The following is a 24,410-nucleotide window of genomic DNA, read 5'->3' as shown; positions in this document are numbered from 1 at the left end:
TCAATTTTGGCTCATGAACTTACAGAAAAGTAGAACGGACTTGAAGCTGGTACAGAGAAAGACAAATGTAGCTGTAGTGGAAAGAGGGCTGGACAGGTAATCAGTAGGCCTGGGTTCCATTGATCCTTACTGTGTGATTTGGGGTAATTTGATTCACCTTTATGAGTCTCAGTTTTCTCCTCTGTCAGTGATGATAATACTATTTATACTTCCTACCATACAGGGTAGTTATGAAGAAAACACCTTACAAGTCTTGAAGCATTATAAGTTATTAAAGGATTGGGTTGGAAGAGCTTCTGTGTCAGCAGACTAAAAGGTTTAGTGTTTGTCATTGGAGAGTCAGCATGGTGCAGTGGAAAAAGCAAGGTTGATTTGAAACTCAAGTCTTGGGTTCAAGTCACCTCTGATACTAGCTGTGTGATATAGGACAGGATAAGTTATTTAGCCTCTGAGTCTGTGTATCCATGTGTAAAATAGGGATAATAATAGCTTTTTTGTTTATCTCAGGCTTTTGAAGATCACAGGATAATGCACATAGGATGCTATGAATGATTTTAAAGTGTTTTAGAAGTAAGTTGTTACTCATTCTGGAAAGAAGACAGGATCTGACTGAAGTCTGTGAATTATGGTATACTGGAACTACAAGGTATCCCCCTAAAGCTTGAAAGAGACAAATTTATTAACAAAAAGAAGGGCATGAAATCAATTATCCTTAGTGGTGGTACAGAAGGATGATAGAAACAGCTTCAAAAGAGGTTAAGTTATATTCATGGATGGCAGACTTTAAAGGCTGTTTGGAGAACTACTCTAATATTCTGAACCAGGGAAGATGACTGTGTCCTTGAATATCACCTGGATGATACAGTAAAAGTTAGTACTAGTTTGTAGCCTTATGCCAGCATTGCAGTTATTTTGTTCTCTAAGCAACATAGGTTGAGAAGACTTACAGTATATATGTGTCTCTTTATTCATTGCAGATTGTGGCAAAGAGTGAGAGATATGTAAGGACACAGAAGCAGTGAGGTGGTATAACTAGGGGATTATCAGTGCTGGGAATAGGGGACTGGAAACTTCGTATGTGGTTACACTGGGAGCTTTCCCATTCTTGGGAAAATCTCTTGGGCAGAATGATGTGGCAGGGCTGCCTGCCCCAGGAGGAGACTCAAAGGGAAGATCATTTCTTCCACAGCTAGTGAGGATCATGTATCTGAGGCTGGATTTGAACTTAGGTCCTCTTGACTCCAGGGCTGGTGCTCTAATCACTGCACCACCTACCTGCCCCAGGAAGATCATTTCTTTCCAGGAACACCCATAACAGAGAATGAGAAACATATATGGGAAGTGGGAGAGGAGTGTTGCCAAGGAGCTGAATGTAAACTAATGACCCATGACCCATGACCCTTGGAGTATGATATTAAGCATGCTTTATACCAGAAGAAGAAAGATCCCTGCTCAGTAGGGGGGTGAGAAAGTGAGGTAGGTCAGACGTGGGGATAGAGCCTCAAGTTTGTGACTTTTGTACCTGATTTTTGTAAAAGGACTTGGGTTAGAAAAGGAAATGGGGCTTTTCCAACCCTATCAGAGTGGTGGTCAGCCAGATGTTGGGCTTAGATAGTAATACTGTTCTCTATCCTGCTTGGCTGAAGGTAATAATAGGGCAGGTCCAGGCCTTCATTACGAGCCACAATCTCCCTTTCTAGAGTATTTAAGTCTTCCTGGAAACGCTTCAACACAGCCTTATACCCAGGTCCTGAGAAGTATTCCTCCTTGTGATGACCCAGGGGTACCTGAGACAGAGAAGAAGGTCATCTCATAGTCAAAAGCTTCAGGTCTATAGACCCTTCGCTGCCAATTCTATTCCCTTACCCCTGGGCCCTATTCCCTCTGTTGGCCCTGGCTCTTACCATGTCTGGCTGGAACCGACCCAGGTGCCATGCAATAGTCATCTGGAGACAGGCCTGATGGACATTGGGTAGTGTGGCCATCACCATCTCTAATGTTACATCCTTTGTGGTTGGTGGTGGCTTCCTCATAGTGCATGGAGCATTAGGGACCCAGGCATACCAATCTAGCTGTGATTGAGAGAGAGAGTGAAGTCACTCAGAGACTGAGGAATCTGAGCCCATAGTTCCCTTCCTCCAAACCCTGCCCCCAATAAAGAAGTGTATTTGGCCCCCACACACACACACTCAGGGATTCAGATGTACAAATTACTTTACCTGTCCTTGATTAATGCCTGAGTGTTGGGCTGTGCATGTAAAGATGCACATAGTAACAAAGTGGCAGAGCTCAGCACGGGACTGGAAAGAGACAGGAAACCCTGGAAAAGAGAAGAGTTTGTAGAAGAAACAAAAGACTCAGGGAGAAATGAGGGCTTGGTGGGGTGGCCCCATGAGGTGGCCAAGATCCTGGGATGTGTGGACTTAGGAAAATTTTGGCTCTTAGAAGTTGTATGATCAAAAGTCTTATTTCTCCCTTCACTTTTAAAGGGATTTAGAGGTGTAGATCACTTCCTTCACTTGCAAGTCTTTTGTGTTCTGACAAAAAATTCCCTTACATTGTAAGTTTAGATACAAGTTTATATTTGACAATGGACCATATGTAGTAGTCTAGCAGCAGATAGGGGTAGGAGAAAAAGACACTACTTGGAGAACGCAGAGGATTAGAGGTAAGGAAGGAAGAACTTAGTCTTTGTTGGAAGAAATGTCTCTCAATTTTACCCTTGAGTAGAGGTGATGGAGATCCTAAGATCTATCTACTGGCAACAGAACCTTGCTGCCATGTGATGCTATCTGCCTTATGTGGTTATTGGTGCCTTGTGTTTGTGGGCTGGGGTTGTTTCTTTCTGTGTTGTTTGTAAATACCCGTGATAAGGAGTCAGGATATAGGGAAATGTAAGGGGACTGGGGTCTGAGGTCATCTTTAGTGGTCCCTAGGTTTGCAAAGTTTCATAAAGGTAGTAGAGCTCAGAGGGTTTTAGAGAGGTCTTTAGGAAGGGTTTAGAAGAAAAAGAGATGATTTTTCAGTATGGGAGATGTCAAATCTTACCTCGTTCCTGGGCCCCACACAGCCCAATCTCAGTGATCTCCTGGCACCAAGCCTGTACCTCAGGGTCACTCTGAACAACCTCATCTTCTGAATAATAGAGATGGACTGTTCCTTGCACATATCTGCTCCCCAAGAGAGAAGGAGGTAAGGGGAAACCAGTGAAGGGGAACCAGTGGGACTTCACCGAGAATCTTAGAATTAGAAGGAAATTCAAGGAACAACTTTTTCACCCTAAACAGATAAAAAAATCCTTTCTATATCATATCATCACCAACAAGTTGTGATTCTGCCTTCATTTGAAGATCACCAATAAGGGGAGATCTGCCTCTTGAGATATCTCATTACCTTTTGGGTAGCTTTGTATGTTGGGTAGCTTCTCTTTACACCAAAGGAAGCAGGGCTTCCTTCTCTACCACTTCCCTCATTTGCTCCTAGTGCTGCCCCTTGAGGCACAGAACAAATCTAGTGTCTCTTCACGTGCTGGTCCTTTAAGAGATTGAAAGCTAATCCATTCCGCTCAAGTCTTCTTCCTTCTCTTCCCTCTTTGGACAGTTGGGACCTTTTTCCTTCTGCAGTCCTGTAGCATCTGTCCCATTCTCCTGACCTTTCATACATCACTAACATTAGTTTAGCAATGGGATTGATTTGGACTATTTTGAACTTTTCCAAAAGAGTTGGGTCTTCTGCTCTCTTTTTACCTGTCATGGGTTTTTCCTTTTCACCATTTTTCTTCTCTTCTTTCCAATCCAAATATCGTTCTTCTTGACCAGGAGAACAGTTTTGTACTTTTGCTTTCACTCCATCATCATGCCATCTATCAGAGCAGTAGTCCTGTCTCTCCTTTTTTGCCCAAACATAACTTAGAAAGCCTTTTGTTGTCCTTAACATTCATTATGAGTCAGGTCATTCTGTTCTTGACACTGTTTTTATAGGGTTGTTCTATACTTTTGTGTTCACCTCCAATTAAGGCTAAGTTGGCAAAAGAGGCGTTAGTCTCTTTAGATGATTCTCTCTTTTCCTCTTTGGCGTTGTTTCTGTTCCCTTCCTCAGATGTTCATTTTTGAGAGCTTCCTGTCCTTCCTAGGCTAGCTTTGATTATAGAGTTTTAGGTCGTGGGATCTTATTCTGTGCTTTCTCTGAAGCTTTTGAAATTTGCTCTCCCAATCAACCAGGTTTGCAGCCTCGGTGCTATCCTCGGACTCTGCTCTCTCTTCCTCACTCCCTGTATCCAGCAAGCTGCCAAATCCTGTCATTTCTGCTTCCGTGACATCTCCTGCATCATTCTTTTTCTCACACAGCCAACGCCCTTTATCACTCTATTTGCCTTTATTGCCGTTTGCCAGGACTATTGCCACAGCCTCTTAATTGGTTTATTTGCCTCTAGTGTCTCCTCTCTCTCCAGTCCATCCCCTACACAGCTCTAAACACTATTCTCTTGCTTCACGAAGTAAACTCAAGCAGCTCCTTTTTGATTCAAATATTATTTCTTCTTTCTCTCATATTTTTCATTTATACTTTTGTATCTTTTACAGTTTACATACTTGTTAGTACAGTATCATGCAGTACTAATATACACATATAAATAAGTATAGATATAGATATATTGGAGTTGCTTGCTAAATTTTTTTTTTTTACTGAAATGGTTGCACAGTCACAAGAATTGGGAAGACCAGTGGCCTAAGATGTAAAAGTCCAGCCCATGAGTAATCAATCCTCTTTAGGTTTGGTGGACTTCTGAGTGCCCTGTGAGGAAAGATCTCCTTCTGACCATGTGCACCATGGTGCCTGATATGGAGGTGAGGGGAGCTGTGGAACTAGGTTTGCTTTGCAAATCATATCTGTGCTGTGATTGAGTGAACTTCCTTTTGTCAAGTGGTAAATGGAGTCTGAGTGTCTCATCTCAAGTCCCAAACTTGAAGTACCATAGTGTCCTGACTTAAATTGGAGATTAACACAACATTTTTTTACCTTTTGCCCCCTGTTATCCTTTTCCATTTGAATAAGGTATAACTTTCCATAGCAATGTTCTTATCATGAATCATACTTACTAAGGCTCATTGGTGCCAGTTTGTAGTCTTGCTTATTATTCAGCCCTTGTGCATTTGTATCACGTGTTTGAGGGATTTATGTTTGTTTGTTTGTTTTAGGATTCTCTCTTCTGTGAATTATTGGGCATCTCTATTGGTATTCTTCCTCCTATGTTGTAGCTGCTTCTCTCTCTGTCTCTGTCTCTCTCCCTCTCCCTGTCTCCCTCCCCTCTCTCCTCCTCCCATCTTTCTCCATGTCTTTTTCTTTCAATTTAGATTGGAAGGTTTAACTAGACAACTTTCTCTATTTTAATTTCAAGGTTTTTTTTTCATATTCCCTGACTATTTCTCATCATTGTGTGATTAAGGACAAGTAAATGTTTCTCAATTTCCTCACATGTAGTAAAATGGACATACTATTCACCATTGACAATTATAGTACCTGCACTACCTACTTTGCAGGTAGTTGTAGAGAAAGTGATTTGAAACTATAATATGCCATGTAAAGGTGAACTATGATTTTTCCTCCAAAATCAGAGATGATGCAAACAGCTCCAACCCCTTCAATGACTTTCTTTTTCTCATATCCTGGCCACCATCTCATGATTCTTTCATATATCCTTTCAGGTTTGGCCATCTTGTTTGGCTAAGTCTAGATTGTCTAATTCCCAGTTCTCACCTGCCCCTTCACTATTGGAATCCCTTGGCCTGTGTTCCCCATTTTACTGTCCATCCCTCCCCTCGGTGCCACCTCCTCACCGGGAGATAATGTCCCAGAGCCGAAGGGCATCATGAGCATAGAGAGCTGATGGAATCCCCAGAAGCCCTCGGTCAGCCAGGTCATCAGGAGGGCAGAGGGATCTATAGGTCAGACAAGCTGTTGCCTTTCGGAGGACATCCAGGTGACCTCCCCCACCAGTGTTCACCACCTGTGTTGGTTGAATGGAAAGTTAGGACGGGATGGAAGTGGGGAGCCAAATTTAAAAATTAGAAAGGAGGGTGGGAGGAATTAAGGGGGTCAGGTCATTTTTTACTTTTCCCTCGTTCTCGTATCCAATCAATTGCCAGACTGTTAAGGTACACTTTAGTAATGTCCCTTGTTGCTTCTGGCCTGCACTATTGAAATAACCTTCTAATAGCCCTTCTGGCCTCCAGGCTCTTCTTTTCTAGGTCATCCTCCAGTACTGCCAGAATATTCTAGCTGATGCACAGATTTGATGCTGTCATTGCTTTGCCCCCAATCTTAAGTGGCTCCCTATGATTGCAGAATAAAATAACAAATTCTTCAGCCTAGCATTCAAAGCCCTCCCTAATCTGGCTCCATCCTGCTTTTCTCACTTTATTTCACATTACTCCCCCTTCATACACTGTATGTATGTTCCAGCTAAACTGGCATAGTGTTCCCATGTGTGGAATACAATCCTTCCACATCCAACTATTGAAATCTTTCTTTTGCTTTGAGGTCCAGCTCAGGTGCTACCTTCCTTGACATACCCAGGTAGATATGATCTCCTTCTTGAATCTTACATGGTTTGACCCTTTGTCTGTACTTAAGTCATCTTCTAATTTGTAATTATTTGTGTATATTTCTTCTCTTCTACCATTTTGTAAGCTCATGGAAGATAGATTATGTCTGGTTTTATCTGTATAGTCATAGTACCTTGTACATACTAGGTGCTTAATAAATGTTTAATTGGATTAAAACTAAGATAGAAACAGGTCATTGATTTGAGGTTGTGGGAGGCAGAAATCTTCATGGGTTCCTAAAGATTAAAAAAAAAAGAGGACCTGGGGTGGAGGAGCATATTCTTCCCTGACTCCCCCCACATTTCTCTAACTCCTGAATCCTCCCCCTTCATACCTGATCAAAAATTCCCCCATCAGAGATGAGCTTGGTTCGGGCACGAGTGTTAATCTCCAGTGTGTAGCGGAGGTGAGGTATCAGGAGCTGGTGGAAAAGGACAGGTGGAAATAAGAAAGGGGAAAGCTTTTGTCCCACAGGACAGCAGACCCTGAGCAAGAATGGGGCTGCAATCAAGGAGCATCATAAAGTATGTGGACAGATTACATGGTTGGTATGGCATGAGATCAGATCTAGGGACAAAAAGATAAAAATGATGACCTTGAGATTCTTTCAGGGACAAGAAACTTGGATGAGAAGGAAGAGTAGGACATTTGAGATTGGTTGTTTTGTAGGAACAAAAAGAGGAAAAACATCAGTAAAGGTATGAAAGTGAGACTGAGCATATCATATTTTGGGAAGACCAAAGTGATTAGAGCAAAGGGTTTGTATGTGGGGCCAAATTATAGGATACTATGATGGGGAGTAGGAGTCATTTATTGTAGTGTCTTGAGCAAGAGAGTCGCCTGATATGTACTTCTGAGGAAATTTAGGATTCCAAGTTCATTTGCATACTCCCTTCTGATCAGCTCAAAGTCTTTAATCTCATTTTCTCCACATCTTCTTGGAAGTTTTTTTCTTGCATCTTTGAGTAATTGTTTACTATCTATATCCGTCATCTCTTTCTATGTTACCTTCCATTAATGGCTCTTCTTTTTCCTGACCCCAGTGGTGGGTGCCCTACAAGGTTCTGTCATCCTCTCCAAGTCTTCTTTTACACTTAGTCGTATTTTCATGGCTTTGGCAATCACTTATGTGTTACATAAATCTACATCTTCAGCCTGGACCATGGGTCTCCACTGCTATTTGGTTCCATTTCTAGGTACCAGAAGTCTCTCTTTTCTTGAATGTCACACAGTGAGTTTCAAGTTAACTTGTTTAAAGCCATACACATCATACATCGCCCAAATTTTGTCTCTACTCACACCAACTCTTCAGCTTCTGTCATTCACACAAGCTGAGTCTTTACCCTCCCTTGTTCTCCATCTATAATCACCCAGCCCTGTTGAACCTTCCTTTGTAATGTCCCAGATCCTATCCTCCCTTCTCACTGTCACCCCATTCCTGTACTATTCCTGACCACCTAATTGTGGTCATTGTCTCCATTCTCTCTCCACTCCACATGCCGCACATTAATCTTCTTAAAATATTCATTTCATCCAGGATTAAGTCCAAAGTTCTTAACGACCTTCAAGATCTCCACAAATCTGGTCCCCAAATACATTAAGAGTCCCTCACTTCTGCCCTTCACAAGTTCTCCAATTTAGGTAGCCTGGTCCACAAATTTTTCCCCACCTGTGCCATGTTTGTTCCTGTATTTATTAAAAGTGAAAAAAGAAAAGAAAAGCAAGTGAAAGAGAGGGAGGAAGAGAAAAGAAAAAAGTGGAGGGGTGGGGAGACAAGGGACAGAGGAGAAGGAATGTGATAGGGAATGAGAGGGAGAGTGTGAGGAGATGTTAAAAAGAAAGAGCAAGAACCTAATTCATTACAGATGGTGTTACAGGTTTATATGTATATCATGAACCTCATGAGGGCAGAGGCCACATACTTTCTTAATCCTTCAGAGATTTTATCAATGCCAAGCACACAGTAAGTGCTTAGTACACACTGTGTCCACATTACTACAGTCTAGAACCTTAGAAAATAAGAAGTAGAAAGAACCCAAGACATCATTAGTTCCATTTCATTTAACAGAGGAGGAAATTAAGGCCCAGAGAAAGAAAATGACTTGTTCTTTTAGCTTTTAATGTATTTGCCTCCTGGGATTCTTTGCTGTCAAGTGAAACACATAATGCTTAATTGGTGTAAAGAAACCATTCCTGAATGTTACCCTCTAATTGGATTTGGCAGTCTTTTCCCTTAGGTTCACAGGGGTGGGATGTGAAGGGTAGCTATAGGGTAAGGTGAGTACCTTGAAGATGGGGTGCATCCCTGGGAGGCATCTCATGGTGGCTACAGCAAACACCTCAGCCACCAAATGGGTCTTCAGCAGATGTGCTTGCAGCTCATGAAGCTGGAAGTCAGAATTTCTGACCCAGGCCTTGGCCAGGAGCCAAGTGAGGGAGGGATCTGAGGGCAGGAAGAGTGGTGGGTCTGGAGAGCCAGAGCAGGGAGGCTGGAGCTGGAGGACGAAAGAATCAGTACAATCATAGACCCAGAACTGGAAGGGACCTCAGAGGCCCAGGAAAGGCTAAATGACTGGAGCAATATCAGCCAGGTAGTAAATGGGAACCCAGGGCCTCTGTTCTAGTCACTGCTCTTTGTATTGAACTACATGGGTAGGGCATTAGATCCCTGGGTCTTTGAAAGGAAGAAGGGCTGGTGAAGCACAGCAGAGAGTCAGAGGTCAGGGGCAGCTAGGTGGCGCAGTGGATAGAGCACCGGCCCTGAAGTCAGGAGGACCTGAGTTCAAATCCGGACTCAGACCAAACACTTGACACTTAACTGTGTGACCCAGGGCAAGTCACTTAACCCCAACTGCCTAAAAAGAAAAAAGAGAGAGAGTCAGAGATCTTTGTCCCAGGAAATGGGTTGGTGGGGAGGCAGTGGGGTGGAGGAAGGATGAGTAAGGGAGCTGGGGAGAAGGATGCCTGGGTTCCCTCACCTGGATGGCCATCGGTAGCAGCTTCCCATCAGGCTCCATCTTTAACATGACCAGGGGAGCAGCCAGATGTTGCCTCTCTCCCTGGATCACATTGGCCTGGATTCCATCCAGCAGGGAAAAGTCAGCTTCAAACAGGCAACCTTCCTGGGGGATATATTAGTCTGAGGTCAAGGTTCAAAGCTGAATGTGGAACAACAGTTCTAATACCAGGGACAGTCAAAGGATCAGCATGAAGGACTGAAAGAGAAGTCCAGATTCTTAATTAGACCCAGACCCATAGAATATGAAACCTGGAAGGCACCTTAGAGGTCATCTAGTTCAGCCTCTCAATTTACAGAGGAGGAAACTGAGGCCCAGAGAAGTAAAATGACTTGCCCAGGGTCACACAGCTACAAAAGCAAAGCAGGGGTTAGAAACCAAATCTTCAGACTCCAGCACCCTTTCCATTTACATTATATCGAAACAGATTTAAAGCTCCTTTGTTTGAATGGTCATGACCCTCTTCTAATCTCCCATACCCAATCCAAACTCCCAAACTATTTGTCCTCTCTCTCTGGCACAATCTTGTCCCTCCGCAAACAAACCTTCTACCATCTCCCTTCTTTTTCCACTTCCAAACTAGTCTTCTTCTTCCCCTAAATTTCTTTTCCTTCTTCTCAACCCTTTCCACTTCTTAAGCCTCCCCTCCCAATTCCTCCAGGAAACTTAAGTCATTTTCTCTCTTGACTCCCTTCCCTCTCCTCTCTCTGTGTACTGAGATCCGTATGGAGAGTCTTCATTTGTTAATCTGCCCCTGTCTCCATCTATTTCCTCTTTTTCTGTCTTGTTTACCTTATTATACTCCATGTTCGCCAGAAGAATAGTAGGTTCATTTTGCTCTCATGCCCCTCTTTCTGGTATTTTACATATCCAAAGAACCCCAAAATGAGGATGAATTACTGCCATTGGCTCTTCCAGTTGTGCTTTTGTAATGGATCAGTGTTTTCCCAAGATTTAATTACGGTTTCTCCATTCTTAAAAATCAAGTTATCCTTCTGTAATTTCACCCTATTCCTTAACCTAAACCTTGAGCAGTGTGTTGTATGTATTTAGAACTGACCTAATTTGATCCCTTGAAGACTTTTTAATTCTGTGTCATCAGAAAGATGACAAGGAAGAAGAAAGGATTGGAGTAGAGAGGAGAACAAGAGGAGAGGGCTACCTGGAGCTTTCTTTCCAGCTGGGCCTGAAGACCCTCTAGTTCTGGGGGGATCACCAGTCGAGTAGGGAGTGAGGTGGACCTTCTCAGCAGTGTAGGGTTGACACCATTGAGGAACTGGTAGCCAAAAAAATCATCCTCCTTCCAGGACTGGCGTACCCTCTCTGGGAGCAGAAGGCAGAGATCACAGCACTCTGAGGGGCCTCTATGCTCAGACTCTCCTCAGGGTCCAAGCATTGAACCCCCCCACCCTCACATGTCCAGGACACCCTCAGGAAAGAGGCCTAAAGTGAGTCACCTTTAGGGCCATTTCTGGATAAGATGGTCAGTGGAAAGACTGCAGTGATAGAGTATTCAGGGGAAGTTGGGTATTATTGATATGGGGGGGAGGACACAGAATGTCATGGATGAGTCGTTGGAGAAGATGGGGCTGGATTGAAAGGTTATGGGGCTGTTACTGACTGGCCAGGGCACTCTTGCTGCCCCAGAAGATTTGGTCAAAATCTTCCAAGCTATTCCAGGAGCTCAGGAGGGTGTACAGACGTTTAAGGGCAATATCCATCATTCTAGGATAAGGAGTAAAGGAAGTAAGTGGGGAATTAGATGTTTGAAAGTTCCTCCCCAAAACTCCATATCTGTCATCCCTGGGAGCTCCCACCCTAAACCCCGTTTTTACCTCTGGTCTCATTCCTACCCTGCAGCCAGTGTCCCTTCAAAGTCAATCTTCTTCCCCTCATGGAATCTCACATCCAGAGGCAGGTCTTTCTCTGATGCTGCAGCCACTGACAAGGGTAGCCCTTCCTTCCAGGTGGCCCAGCTGGAGATCCATGGAATTAGAAGGTCAGTGAAGGGTTAAAAATCAAGGCTCAGTGGAGGTTAGAGGCCACTAAAGGGTCAAGGGTCACAGGTTAATAAGGTAGGGCCCAGAAGTCAGAGTTTAAGTTACTGAGGGGTCAGGGGGTCAGGGATATCACCGATAGAGTGTCCTTCTCTCCTCCAGCTCTTCTTCTCCATGTTTCTGAAACAGGCCCTGGACTTCATTTCTCATCATCCAAGCTGGGGAGGCATGGGAACAAGGGCTCACTTACCTGCTTCATCTCCATGTATGTGCTTCCAAGATGCTCCCTACCCCTGGACTCCAGATCACCAATTTCCTGAGTCTTACCCCATTTTCTGTTCCTCTCTGCCTCTGTGTCAAGCCCATCACCCTTCCCTTTTCTTACCTGCTGCCCAGTCTTCTGTGTCCGCACCCCAAGCCTTCTGTCCCCATCTTACCTCTTCCCTTGTTCTAGATGGTGTGTTTTCTGTCTCTACCCAACCCTCACCCATTCCCATACTTCCTACTCTCCAAAATCACATTCTTCACATTTTCTACTCAGAGGCCTTTCAACTGTTTTTGTTATTAACTCCCTAGAATCACACACTGTACATTCTCTTCCTCATGTCCCCAGCCTCACCTAGGTAAAGCTACTGCATTATGTCATAGAATTGTCATATAACTTTTCCTCCAGCTTCTTCTACTTCTGACTTCCTGTCCCCTAGCTGTACTCTGCCTTCCTTGTGCCTTCCCTTCCTTATGTCCTCTGCCTTCCTTTTGATCCTTTCTTCAAAAACTGCCTTTTATTCGTTAACTTTAACTTCAACTACACCCCAGGGTTTGTCAAGTCGAATTCTTTTAATGAGCCTCAATTTCTTTTTCTTTACAATGAGGGCAATAATTTGGATGACCTCTAAGCTCCCTTCCAGGCCCAAGTCCTCTGCCCTCTCCTTGCCCCTGACTCCACCCTTCTCACCAGTGGCCTCAGGCAGGCAGATGATGCCATCCCCTTGCACCCAGCGGTAGCAAGGGAACACTACCTCCTTCTCCTCCATGCTCTGCTGAAATACCCAGACGGTTATGTGGTTGCAGAACCAGGCATCCTTCAGCAGAAGGTGGGTTTTACGAAGCTTCACAAACAGGAGGGGACCCAGGTCTTCTGAGACATCAACTTCAAAATCCTCCATCTAGGGTGTGGGTGGAGGGGAGGGTAGAAGAATCAGGAGGTAGTGAACTGTAATCGTAGCTCACAAAGTCATGTATTTTTATAGATTTTGTAAATGAGGTACCCGAAGCTTCAGAGGTTAAGAGACTTGCCAATAATGTCATACATATGGTAAGATTTGAACCTAAGTCTGTTGACCTCAAGACACTTTGCCTCTGTTTTGAAAAGAAGTTTCACAGGTCTCCTGTCTGGGGGGTCACTGTTAGATAAGAGTGTGAGGAATGAGCTTACTAAGTTCATGCACAGTGTTACTGCTGGAGATAATCAGGTCCAGATGGCCCCTTATAACATATATGAGCTTGGGCCTCAGGCTCAATTTTAAAGTGAAGGAGTTGGATTATCACGGTGTAAATTCATACATAGTAAGTACTTAATATTTGGTCAATTGAATTAAATCTCTAAGATTCTTTCCATCTCTTATATTCTGTGTACCCATTACACACCATTATGGGTGCTATAGGATTATACTTGGGTTGAGTAGTTGAGATCAATACAGTTAAATAAAATTTTTAAAGTGTTTCTTTAAGTAACGTAAGTTTATGAAAAGTGGTTAGTCTGGGGAAAGCACAAGTTCAGTGGGGGAGGCAAGGATTGGGAAGCCTGTGAAGGATGTGGTATTGGAGCTGAGCCTTGAAGGATGAGTAGGATTTTAAGAGGTAAAAGGAATAGCAGAGTTAGACTGGAGATCGTCTAAGATCTTTCTAATCTTCTGTGAGTTACCTCATACACATCTTACAAATAATAAATTCTAGAACATTTAAAAGTGATAGCCCCAGAGAACAGCTTTTCAGAATGGTCAAGGGACAGGCAGTGAGATCAGTCATCAAAGAGACTGACATTGGGGATATATGAATGTAACAGAATACCAATATGCTGTAAAAAATGATGGAGACTCAGAGAAACTTGGGAAGACTTGTATGGACTGATAGAACAGCATATGGTAGCAACATTGTAAAGAGAGAAAACTTTGAAAGACTTAAAAACTCTGATTAACTGACCATCATTTCAGAGGACTCATGTTTGATGGACTCAGGATGCAGATTAAGACCTGTGTTTTGGACATGGCCAGTTTAGGAATTGGTTTGCTTCACTATGCATATTTTTCTTTCTTTTTATTGGAGGGGGGGGAATGGGAGGGAGAAAAAATATTTTTTTCTTTACTAAATAATTTTTAAAATTCTAAGAAAAGAACAAACAGGAAAGGGGCAATAGGAACATGTCATATTTCCATAATGCTTTTCAGAACTTCTATAACAAGCCTGCCTGGTATGTAGGCCAGGCACTCCCATTTTAGAGAGGGAAACTGATTCCCAGAAAGATGAAGTGATTTGGCCACCCAGGAACCAACTAGATCCTTGGTAGGCAGAGTAGGAGCATCTTAACCCAGATCCTCTGGCTGTCCCAGTCCGACATTGTTTCTACAGGTCCCTCCCCTGTTCCTCACCCCTCCGCCTTTTGACTCCAAGGTAAATGGCCTCTCCTGGGCATCCCAGAAGGCCATACATAATTCATGACTATACCCTTTCAAGGTTTTTTCCTGTTCAAGTTCATTGGCCAGGAGAGGTGTCCCTTATGCTCCAACTTCGTTGTTTTCCTGCCTTCCAATCTAGGATCAGCATGGCAGTGCACTAAAAATCCCCAGTCCAGAGTCCCTTCCTGATCTTTTCTCAGCTGTCCGGGTCCATGGCACTCAGACCATCCATTTCCCAGAGCTTCTCTTCACATCCTCACCCCCTCACTGACCTGTCCCCGAGATAGCCGCAGCCGCAGCCCCAGTTCCGCCTCAGCCCGCAGCCCAACCAGCCACAGCTGCACTTGGTTGTTGGACCCCGAAAAGGCAAAGCTGCCGGTGGCCACGCGTACCCGGTAGCGACCCATTTTGTCTGGAGACTCTGGCTGTCGAGAGAAGAGTAACGGGAAAGTTGCTCAGAGCCCTGCCCACTGCTGTCCAGTGAGTCTCCTTGGCTCAGAGTAAGGCTTTTAGTGAAGCCCTTCCACGCCGGCCCATTTACCTACACAGTCCCCACCCTTCTCCGACTCTTTGGCTTCCACTTTCCCCACCCAGGGGGATGGGTCTGAACCTGCCATGGAAAATGGGCAGGGAGGGGGGAATTTCTGGGGTTTTTTTTTTTTGAGGTGATTAGAACTGCCTGGATGGGAAATAAGAGGGCTTGGTTATCAGGAACAGGAAACTTGCCTTTTTTGTTTTGGGGGAATGTGGGGAGCTGATAGACTGTCCGACAAAAGCCAGAAAGAAAATAGCCTCAGTTTCTTCTTATAAAAACCAGCGCTAATTTCCCAAATCCCAAGCAGCTTTATAGTCTGACTAAGGGACTTTTCTAAGTTTTGTTTATGTTTGGTTTTTTGTTTTTTAAGATGATTTTCAGGGTAGGACATGATGATTTCTGTGTCCCCTTCCAGCTGATACCGTATGTTTTACAACATAATTCTCAGTTTTTAGAATTTTATTTTCCCAAGGGCTTTCCTCACAATCCTCCCATAAGTAGTAGTATCCCCATTTTACAGAAGAGGCAGCTGAGACCCAGAGAGCCTAAATGACTTGCCTAAAATCACACAGCTATTAAGTGGCTGTTAGGATTTGTAGTCCTGACTGAAATCTAGTATTTATTTCAGTGCAACAAAAGCTTTATTTATCTTCCCCTTACCTCCAACACATCAAGGCTTTTTTAAAGAGGGCAACGAGAAGGCTTAGAGAATGGACTAAAGGTCTAGAACTCAGAAAGGTTAGTGAGCTTGGGACGTGGTGGCTAGAAAGGGTGGGGCGGGCTCTGCTGGTGACTCTGTTCTCTACTCGCTGCAGGTATTCATAGGCCAGGGTTTGCTGAACTTTCTTCTCTAGGATCTCTTCCCTAAAACGGCTCGGCATAGCCAGCGCCCCAGAGCTTGAGAAGCATTCTTTGTGCTGCTCTAGGGGAACCTGAGCCGGATGGAAAAAGCATAGCAGCCCAGAAGACTATCAAGAAGTCCCCTAACAGCATCTTCGAGCTTCCTTCTGGTGCAGTTCCCTTCCCCTACCCCGCCTCCCACTGGTCTGGCCAGTCTCTCCTCTTTTTTGTAGAATAAACTCATACTCAGAGAGGACTTGTCCAAGTTCACAAAAGGACCGTCAGAGTTGAGCCCAGATCTCATTCTAACCCTAACATTCGTCAGCAAACATGTATTAAATATCACGCAGTATGCTAAACACTGGGATTACAAAAAGGCAAAAGATACTCGAGTCCAGAAGCTCATAATCTAATGGGGGAAACAACTAGCAAACAAACATGTACCTGCAAACTATATACGGGATAAATAGGACGCAATGAACAGAATGAAAGCACTAAGATTAGGAGTGACTGGCAAGGGCTTCCTTTAGAAGATAGCGTTTTAGTTGGCTCTGAAAGGAATCCAGGAGATGAAGAGGGAGAGCATTCTAGGCCTAGGGAATAGCCAGAGAAAATGCCTGGAGCTTAGAGATATGGAGTATGGTATCTTGTCCGTGGAACAACAAGGATGCCAGTGTTACTCTATCAAGAAGTATGTGGTAGAGAATATGGTAAGACTGGAAATATGGGAGAGAAGGGACCTAAGTTAAGCAAGGTTTTATTGCCAAACAGGCTTTTGTATTTGATCTTGGAGGTAATAAAGAACCACTGGAGTTTATGGAGTGGAGATGGGGAGGGGGTGACATGGCTGAACCTGAGCTTAAGTAAAAGCACTTTAACTGCTAGAGGACTAAGTGGAGTAGGGAGACTTGTACTATGCTTTTCATCTGAGGTTTAGATCTAGCCACTAGTCTTCAATTTTTTTTTTGTCTAGGCAATTGGGGTTAAGTGACTTGCCCAGGGTCACACAGCTAGTAAGTGTTATGTGTCTGAGGTCAGATTTGAACCCAAGTCCTCCTGACTCCAGGGCCAGTGCTCTATCCACTGTGCCAGCTAGCTGTCCTGGTCTTCAGCTTTAATTGCCCATCCCTTCACCATAGTTAAACTTGACCCAGTATCTGAAGGGATGCCTGGTGAGTGGGTAGAGTGGTTGTCACCATTTCCAGTGTCACATCCTTTGTGCTGGGTGGGGGCATATGCATGGGGCATTACCATTGCCTGGGGCAACCCAGGCCCACTAGTCCAGCTGGAAGAAGGGAACAAAAAGAATCTTTAGAGTCACTCAGAACCAAAAACGTGGTCTCTGTTTCGTTTCTGGCACCACTAACTTTCCACCTCAATCCATGAGCAGGTCCCTTCCCCAGGCTGACTTAATGACACTGTACAAGTAAAGATGCACAAGGTCATAAAGCAGCAGAGCTCCATTCCTGGAATGAAGGAATAGGAAGAGGAGACTGGATGGGGTTGTGGTAGGTGCACAGAGACAGCAACCTGTTGAAATCTTGGGAGTTTTTTGGGTTTGGAGGAAGCTTTGGAGAAATGATGGGGGGGATGCAGTTTAGAGAAATATTTGAAAGTGTCTTGGGTTCTTCTTTAAAATTTTATTTTTATGGAATAAAACAAGCACTTCTGTAACATAGTAAAATAAAAATGATAATTGCACATGAAACTGCAAATCTGTTAGATACAATTTGCTATTCCTTTTAAATATGTAATAAAGTTATCATGTAAATTTATTTTTTTCTCCTTTTTTTCTTCCCTCCTCCCCACCCCTCCCTAGAGATGGCTCCCATTAGACACAAATAGGTGTTTGTGTATGTATATATGTATATGTATTGTCGACCATAATTGAGTTCGTTCTAAGGAAGACAAACAAAATTAGGCTGCGTGTGCATGTTTATTTCTCTCCAAGCTTGCATGGGAGCTCATTGTAGACAATGAGCCCAAGGACAGAGAGATAAAGGGGATCTTATGTCTTCAGAGTAATTCTCCCTCACCCCTCTGTTCCTTCCTTCCTGGCTCAGAGTGCCTATGTCAGCCAAAATTATAGTCTCCATTGTGTTAGCCATAATATAATATTTCTTAATTGGATAGATTGTAAATACAATAAGATAGGAGAGTCAAAGTGTCCATTGAAACTATAGATCCACCATGTCTGTGTCTATTTTATCATTAACATGACTATATATAGATAGCATAACATGGCATAACACGTATCCATGAAATACCAAGACAAGAAAAGTCCCATTATTCAAGATAGTGTCTGGTTCAAGGCATCCTGCTCTGGACAGTCATAAACAGAAGAATGTTCCTGGTCTGCTTCATCTGGTCTTGTTGCTCACACAGGAAGGGTCATTTTGGGTTCACTCAGAGAATAAGGCAAAGCATGTCTGTTATGCTACAGCACACAAAGCATTATGGTAGGGTTAAGCTCAGAGTGGACCAAAATGGCTTTCTCTTGATTGGCCAATCCAGATGTTAGGCCTCTCTCAGGTGATGGTGGTTCAAAATGGTTTGGAGAGGGGTTCACAGTATATATGTGTGTGTGTGCATGTAAAATTATTCTATACATCTATCAGTTCTTTCTCAGTGCAGATAGCTTCTTTCTTCATATATCCATTATTTTTAATTTGTGTATTTGTAATAGTCAGAATAACTTAGTCACTCAAAACAATATTGCTGTTACTGTATAGTGTTCTCTTTGTTCTTCTCACTTTGCTTTTCACCATTTTGTGCAGGTCTTTCCAAGTTTCTAAGATCATAGAGCTCATCATTTCTTATAGCATAGTAGTATTCCATCACAACCATACACCACAAGTTGTTCAGCCATCTCACCAATTGTCGGGAATCCCTGCAATTTTCAGTTCTTTGCCACCACAGAGAGAGCTGCTATAAACATCCTATTCGCATTCAAAGTTTTAATTACTCTTTGTGAATTTTTGTCCATCTTATTTTTACTCACTATTTTCTTTCTCAGCCTCTCTTTTTATCCTATTCCTGTTACCTTGTCTTCTCCCCCCACCTTCCCACTCCCCATCCTACCTACCCCTCCAAGAGTCTCCCCTCCCAATCCCAATCTACACACCCCTGTAAAAGTTCCTCCCCGACCCCATCCCCCAGTTTTCTCACCTCTGTACATGTTCAGAAGACTTCTACACCCTTCCACTTGTACACTGTTTCCTCTTCAACCCAGATGAGAGTAAGTTTCCAGTATTACCAGCCCTCCACCCACAACTGCTTCTTTTGTGTTAGTTCTTCCTTTCACACCCTACTTTTATAATATAATTGCTCCCTTTTCCCTTTTCCTGCCCAGTTTTGTTTTTTAGAATCACCCCATCATACACAACTCAGCCCCAATCTTTCTTTCAAACTACCTTAGCAATGATGACAGCTTTGAGAATACTTATAACATTTTCACATATAGAATAAGTAAAGTTTGACCTCAATGAGTGCCTTATAATTAGTCTTTAATGTTTTCCTTATATTTCTTCTGGATCTTTTATATTGAAATTTCCATTGAGTTTTGGTCTTTTTGTTACAAATACCTGAAAGTCTTTCAGTTCATCAATATTCATTTTTTTTCATTCAAGATTATTCTCAACTTTAATGGATAAGTTATTCTTGGGCACAACCCCAGCTCTTTTGCTCTTTGAAATATAATGTTTGAAGACTATAGTCTCTTAGAGTAGAGGCTTCTAGGTCTTGTGAAATCCTGGCTGTATTTCCACGGTATTTAAATTTTTTGTTGTTGTTGCTTGCAGTATTTTTTCCTTAACCTGGGAATTTTGCAACTTGGCTATAATATTCCTGTAAGTTTTCCTCCTAGATTTCTTTCAGGTGGTGAACAGTAGATTTTTTTCTATTTCTACTTTACCCTTTTATTCTAGAACACCAGGGCAATTTTCCTTAATAGTTTTCTCATAATATTGTTTCAAGATTCTTTTTTAGATCATAACTTTCAGGTAGTCTGACTGTTGAGGTTAGAGTTGGGAAAGCTGGTTCAGGTGTGAAATAATTCACTTAGACCTTCTCTGTAACCAGTGGGTTACAAAGCAGCAGGCTAGCCCTGGAAGGAAGACTAGCAACTCACAGAAGGACAGGGGCCTGTTTTATCTTACAAAATAAGGGGGAATTGTCATGGAAGATGGATGACAGGATAGGGGACCCAGGATAAGGAAGACAGGGGAACCTTTATGATTCAGGATGAGGGAGATGAGGAAGTTTTATGGACCAGGATTGGGGAGGGGGGAGTTTTATGGTATCTCAAGATAAGGGGAAGAGACTCCAGGAGGTACTCAAACTCAGGAGGGACCTCACAAGGTACTAGAAAAACAACCTTAATTTTTTTTTTAAGCTTTTAGGGCATTGTTCGTATCCATGTCATGTCCCCATTCAACCACCAGGCAGGAGAAATCTTTAGTGAAAAGAGGTGAAGGTCATTGTCTTCAGTGGCTGCTTCCTGCTGAAAGGGAGGTAAAGAGTCCATTTCAAGAATAGATTGAGGAGAGGTGGTCAGCGTGGGGGTTCGGAATTCGGTGTCAGCTGAGTCCAGGGTAGAGAGAAGCAAACCACTTGGAGACTCCAAGGATAGGGGTTGATGTCCTAAGAGTTGAAAGTGGAATTTCTGCAGGCAAGACACAAAGCGCACCAGGAGGTTAAACAAGCACAAACCAAATATAAAATTGAGTAAAATGATTAGTAATGAGGTCAGAATGGGGGAAAAAAAGGGAGAGGAACCATGACCTTCAGGAGGAGGTAGGGAAAGATGTTAGGCGAGAGTGGATGTCTTGCATCCAAGAGGCTTCCCGTAAGTATCCTTTGAGTTCGGAGTTCTACCTTATGGGAATTATTAATGAACATACAAGAGGTGTTGGCCAAAGCACAAACACTTCCTGAGGAGGCAAGAAGACATTCAAGAGCAACACAGTTGTCTAGAACCATTTTGGCTGAGGGGTCAATTGATTTTTTTTTTTTTGGTGAGGCAGTTGGGGTTAAGGGACTTGCCCAGGGTCACACAGCTAGTAAGTGTCAAGTGTCTGAGGTCAGATTTGAACTCATGTTCTCTTGATTCCAAGGCTGGAGCTCTATTGACTGTGCCGCCTAGCTGCCCTTCAAGTGATTCTTGAAGCTCAGATAAGCCATGGGCTCTGTCACTTGCCAGAAGTGAGATAGTAGCTGTTAGGTTTGGAAATAGGTGAGTGATTACTATGGCAGAGAGGTGTTTAGAGGAACGCTCAAAGGATAAATTCCATGCAAGGTTTTCAGGGAATGGCCATGCAAGGTTTTCAGGGAATTGGCGGGGGGAGCTATGGGAAGTAAGCCAGTTGACACACCCAGCAATTATATACACTGCCCTGCCCTACAGAGTTCCCTATTTGAATTAGAGTATTTGACTCCTAGTCCCTGGGAAGCAGGCCTGACCCTAGGCACAAGGTGGGAATTAGGAATAGGTAACAGGAGAACACAGTACAGCTAGAAAGCACCCAGGCAAGTCCCTACGGTGAGGGGCTTCGAGGCATAGTCTTCTTTGATCGCTTTTCTGACTGGTCACACCCTGCATCTTATCCCATATCTCACATCCTGCATCCTGCTTGCTCCACCTGCCTCACCAGGAGAGGGACAAAGGAGCTGTCCCTGCCTGAGTTGGGGTGGGGAGGGGAGTAAAATGAAGCTGAAGTAGCATCCAGGGGATGAGAGGAGTGTGGAACAGGTCTCATAACATTATCATCTGCAGCTGGACAGCCAGTAGTCTAGAAGGTATAGATCTGACAAGCTAGTTTAATATGCAGGGCCCAAAGAGAAGGCGCATTAAAAATTGTGTCAGAAAAGAAGAAAACAAAGAAAGAAACCAAGAGCCCTGTGATGCTATTATCTACTTTTGACATACAGGAGGATCTTGTTGTTTCCTCCAAAGTTTCCACTCTGATTCCAGTTTTTTTAGGAGTATCAGATGCTATTGAGGATCCAGCTTTACACATGTAAATATAAGTAAGAACACTTTTGCAGGCAGAAGCTTTCTACCTTGGAGTTCGATAGTTATGCAATGAATTTACTTATAAGAGATTGACTTTAGTCTAATTATCATAAAAGACTTCGGAGGACCCATAAGTAATTCCAAAACAGTGCATATCAATAAGCTGTTTACAATAAAACATGTTTGTACATGGGAGACACAGTATAAACAGGTATTATTTCCACAATAGTAGTAAACTTTAAATGAAATAGACTTTTCCATTAATGCAAAAATATTCCATAAGTTACCTCCCTCTAAGAAAATTGCAATGAAATTCTTTTCCCCAAACTGAAGATGTCTCTGATTTAGTTTCAGTAGTTAATAGAATAACAGCTAGGTCCCTCAATCAGTTGTACCAATACCCAGTTATTCTTACATCATTTTGAAATTTAAGGACCTTATTCCATAGAGACATATATCTAACAACAGGCAGATGTCTAGGCCAAATACCCATTTACTAAGTTGCTTAAGAAATAGAAAGCAATATAATCTTAGGCTGAATAGCTTAGATCTTAAACATGCACTTTATTATAGTAGCTTAGATGTATCCCTGCCTTAGTCTGTGGGATAATGATTCAACATTGTGTTTGTACCTTTGTTTCACAAACTTTTGCCCCCCTTTGTTTAATTATTCCTATATCATTCGGAAAGAATATTCTATTCCAGGGATTTAATCTTTCACATGACTATCCAGGAGTACTAATTTACCCAACTGTTTGGGATATGGGATGACTACACATTCAGATTGAAAACAGCAAGATTTCACGTACTTGCATTGTGCTCACATCTTTTACTGATCACTTGCTTTGAATACAGAAATTTGCCATAAAAAGGAAAAGCAAGGACATCACAGTTTCCAAACATATAGTATCAATTCCATCTCATAGCCAGACTCGGGAATAGTCAGGTGGGAAACATTGCTTTTCACAGGAACACAAAGGGGCACTGAACCTTTCAGATCTACATTCACTAGAGCAGTGCCCTTTCTTATGGTACCTGAACACAAAGAAACAATAGGGGAAACTGAGCTAGGAGGATCCCCTTCTGGGCTGAGGCTAAACTGTCCTCTCAGCTCTTCTAGATGCAAACCTCCACCTGTCTCTCCACATTGTCTCTGAGTAGCTTGTGGCATTTTTCTTAGATGGTAGATTATTGATTACTGATTATGGATGGATTTTTATGATCCATCAGATAACTCAAAACACAATTTGTTATAGTCCCAAGAGCTTTTACCTCAGATGACAAGTTTCACTAATCGAAAATTTACCAGGACTCTCATCTCAAATTTAAACTTGTCCTTGTGCAAAAGCTAATCACTAGAGATCATTTCTATATACTTGCAAATTCTCAGCAAGTCAAGTTCCTGGTTTAGGAACTCCATAATCCAAACAAGCTCCTTAGAGCTAAGTAATCAATTACCAGCTTTAGGTTTTAGCATTAAAACAATACAATTCTCATAAGTGATAACCAAATTGTTTTAACTGTAACACAAAACAATAAACCAAATGACAATTGCATTTCCAGATCACATGAAAATTATTGATAGAAAGATAGGCTGGCTTACCAACTGTAGGCGCTGACTTGGCAGGCTTCTTGACCCATCCCACTTCACATTCTCCCCACAGGCCAGGTGTGTGCTGGAAGATACTTCCAGGCTTCTTCCCTCCTTCCTTTCACCAGGTGGGGGAAGGTGAATTTGCAGGTGGTGGGGAGGTGGGGGATGAAGGGTGAAACTCTTTTCCTAATCTGATCTGGGAGAAGAGGGGTTAACAGAAAATCCTGGGGCTGTTTGGAATCCCCTTGATGAGATACCCTTTTGACTCAGGGGGAGAGAGTGGGGGAAGGGAGTGACAAGATCGTAAAGAGGTTGTTTCAAAACTCCTTAATGATTAATCTCAAAACTTCCAGAATCTGCTTAGATGTTTTAGTTGTCCTTTTCTTCACTTCTGCGTCCACCCTTAAAAACTTAGAATGGGTGTTATTCAATATTGTACTGGAAAAGTTAGCTTTAGCAATAAGAGAAGAAAAAGAAATTGAAGGTATTAGAATAGGCAAAGAAGAAACAAAGCTATCACTCTTTGCAGATGCCATGATAATATACTTAGAGAATCCAAGGGAAAAACTACTTGAAATAATAAACACCTGTAGCAAAGTTGCAGGCTATAAAATAAACCCACATAAATCATCGGCATTTCTTGTTTTTGTTTGCTTTTTGGTGAGGCAGTCGAGGTTAAGTGACTTGCCCAAGGTCACACAGCTAGCATGTGTCAAGTGTTTGGTCTGAGGTCAAATTTGAACTCAGGTCCCAGGTCCTCCTGACTTCAGGGCTGGGGCTCTATCCGGTGCGCCACCTAGCTGCCCCAGTCATCATCATTTCTATATATTACCAACAAAGCCCAACAGCAAGAGATAGAAAGAGAAATTTCATTCAAACTTACCGTAGACATTATAAAATATTTAGGAGTCTACCTACCAAAACAAACCCAGGAACTCTATGAACACAATTACAAAACACTTTTCACACAAATAAAATCAGATCAAAATAATTGGAAAAACATCAGTTGCTCATGGGTAGGCTGAGCTAATATAATAAAAATGACAATCCTACCCTAAGCTAATTTACTTATTCAGTACTATACCAAACTACCAAAAAATTATTTTATAGAGTTAGAAAAAATGATAAGATTTATTT

At 42.7% G+C, this 24,410-nt stretch overlaps 1 protein-coding gene across 3 annotated transcripts; it reads right to left on the bottom strand.

Annotated features, from left to right (window-relative positions):
- Window positions 1-655: 655 nt before the first annotated feature.
- Window positions 656-14,894, bottom strand: LOC110194257 (polyunsaturated fatty acid lipoxygenase ALOX12-like). Of its 3 annotated transcripts, none has more exons than XM_020966452.2 (14): window positions 14,564-14,894; window positions 12,572-12,782; window positions 11,753-11,834; window positions 11,473-11,595; window positions 11,241-11,344; window positions 10,782-10,942; window positions 9,581-9,724; window positions 8,888-9,097; window positions 6,937-7,023; window positions 5,835-6,004; window positions 3,049-3,170; window positions 2,220-2,320; window positions 1,905-2,072; window positions 656-1,787 (listed from the first exon to the last, which is right to left on the bottom strand). In XM_020966452.2, the coding sequence occupies exons 1-14, from the start codon at window positions 14,696-14,698 to the stop codon at window positions 1,608-1,610; spliced, it is 1,998 nt and encodes a 665-aa protein (XP_020822111.1). In that variant the 5' UTR covers window positions 14,699-14,894; the 3' UTR covers window positions 656-1,607. The 3 variants fall into 3 exon arrangements, with proteins under 3 accessions (XP_020822111.1, XP_020822112.1, XP_020822113.1); XM_020966453.2 differs by having other exon boundaries at window positions 14,684-14,893; XM_020966454.2 differs by lacking the exon at window positions 14,564-14,894 and having other exon boundaries at window positions 12,636-12,726.
- Window positions 14,895-24,410: the final 9,516 nt, after the last annotated feature.

This window comes from Phascolarctos cinereus, unplaced genomic scaffold (assembly GCF_003287225.1).
Source record: "Phascolarctos cinereus isolate Bilbo 61053 unplaced genomic scaffold, phaCin_HiC Scaffold_5;HRSCAF=322, whole genome shotgun sequence".
NCBI classification, from domain to species: domain Eukaryota; kingdom Metazoa; phylum Chordata; class Mammalia; order Diprotodontia; family Phascolarctidae; genus Phascolarctos; species Phascolarctos cinereus.
This window is presented reverse-complemented; position numbering and strand designations above follow the sequence as displayed.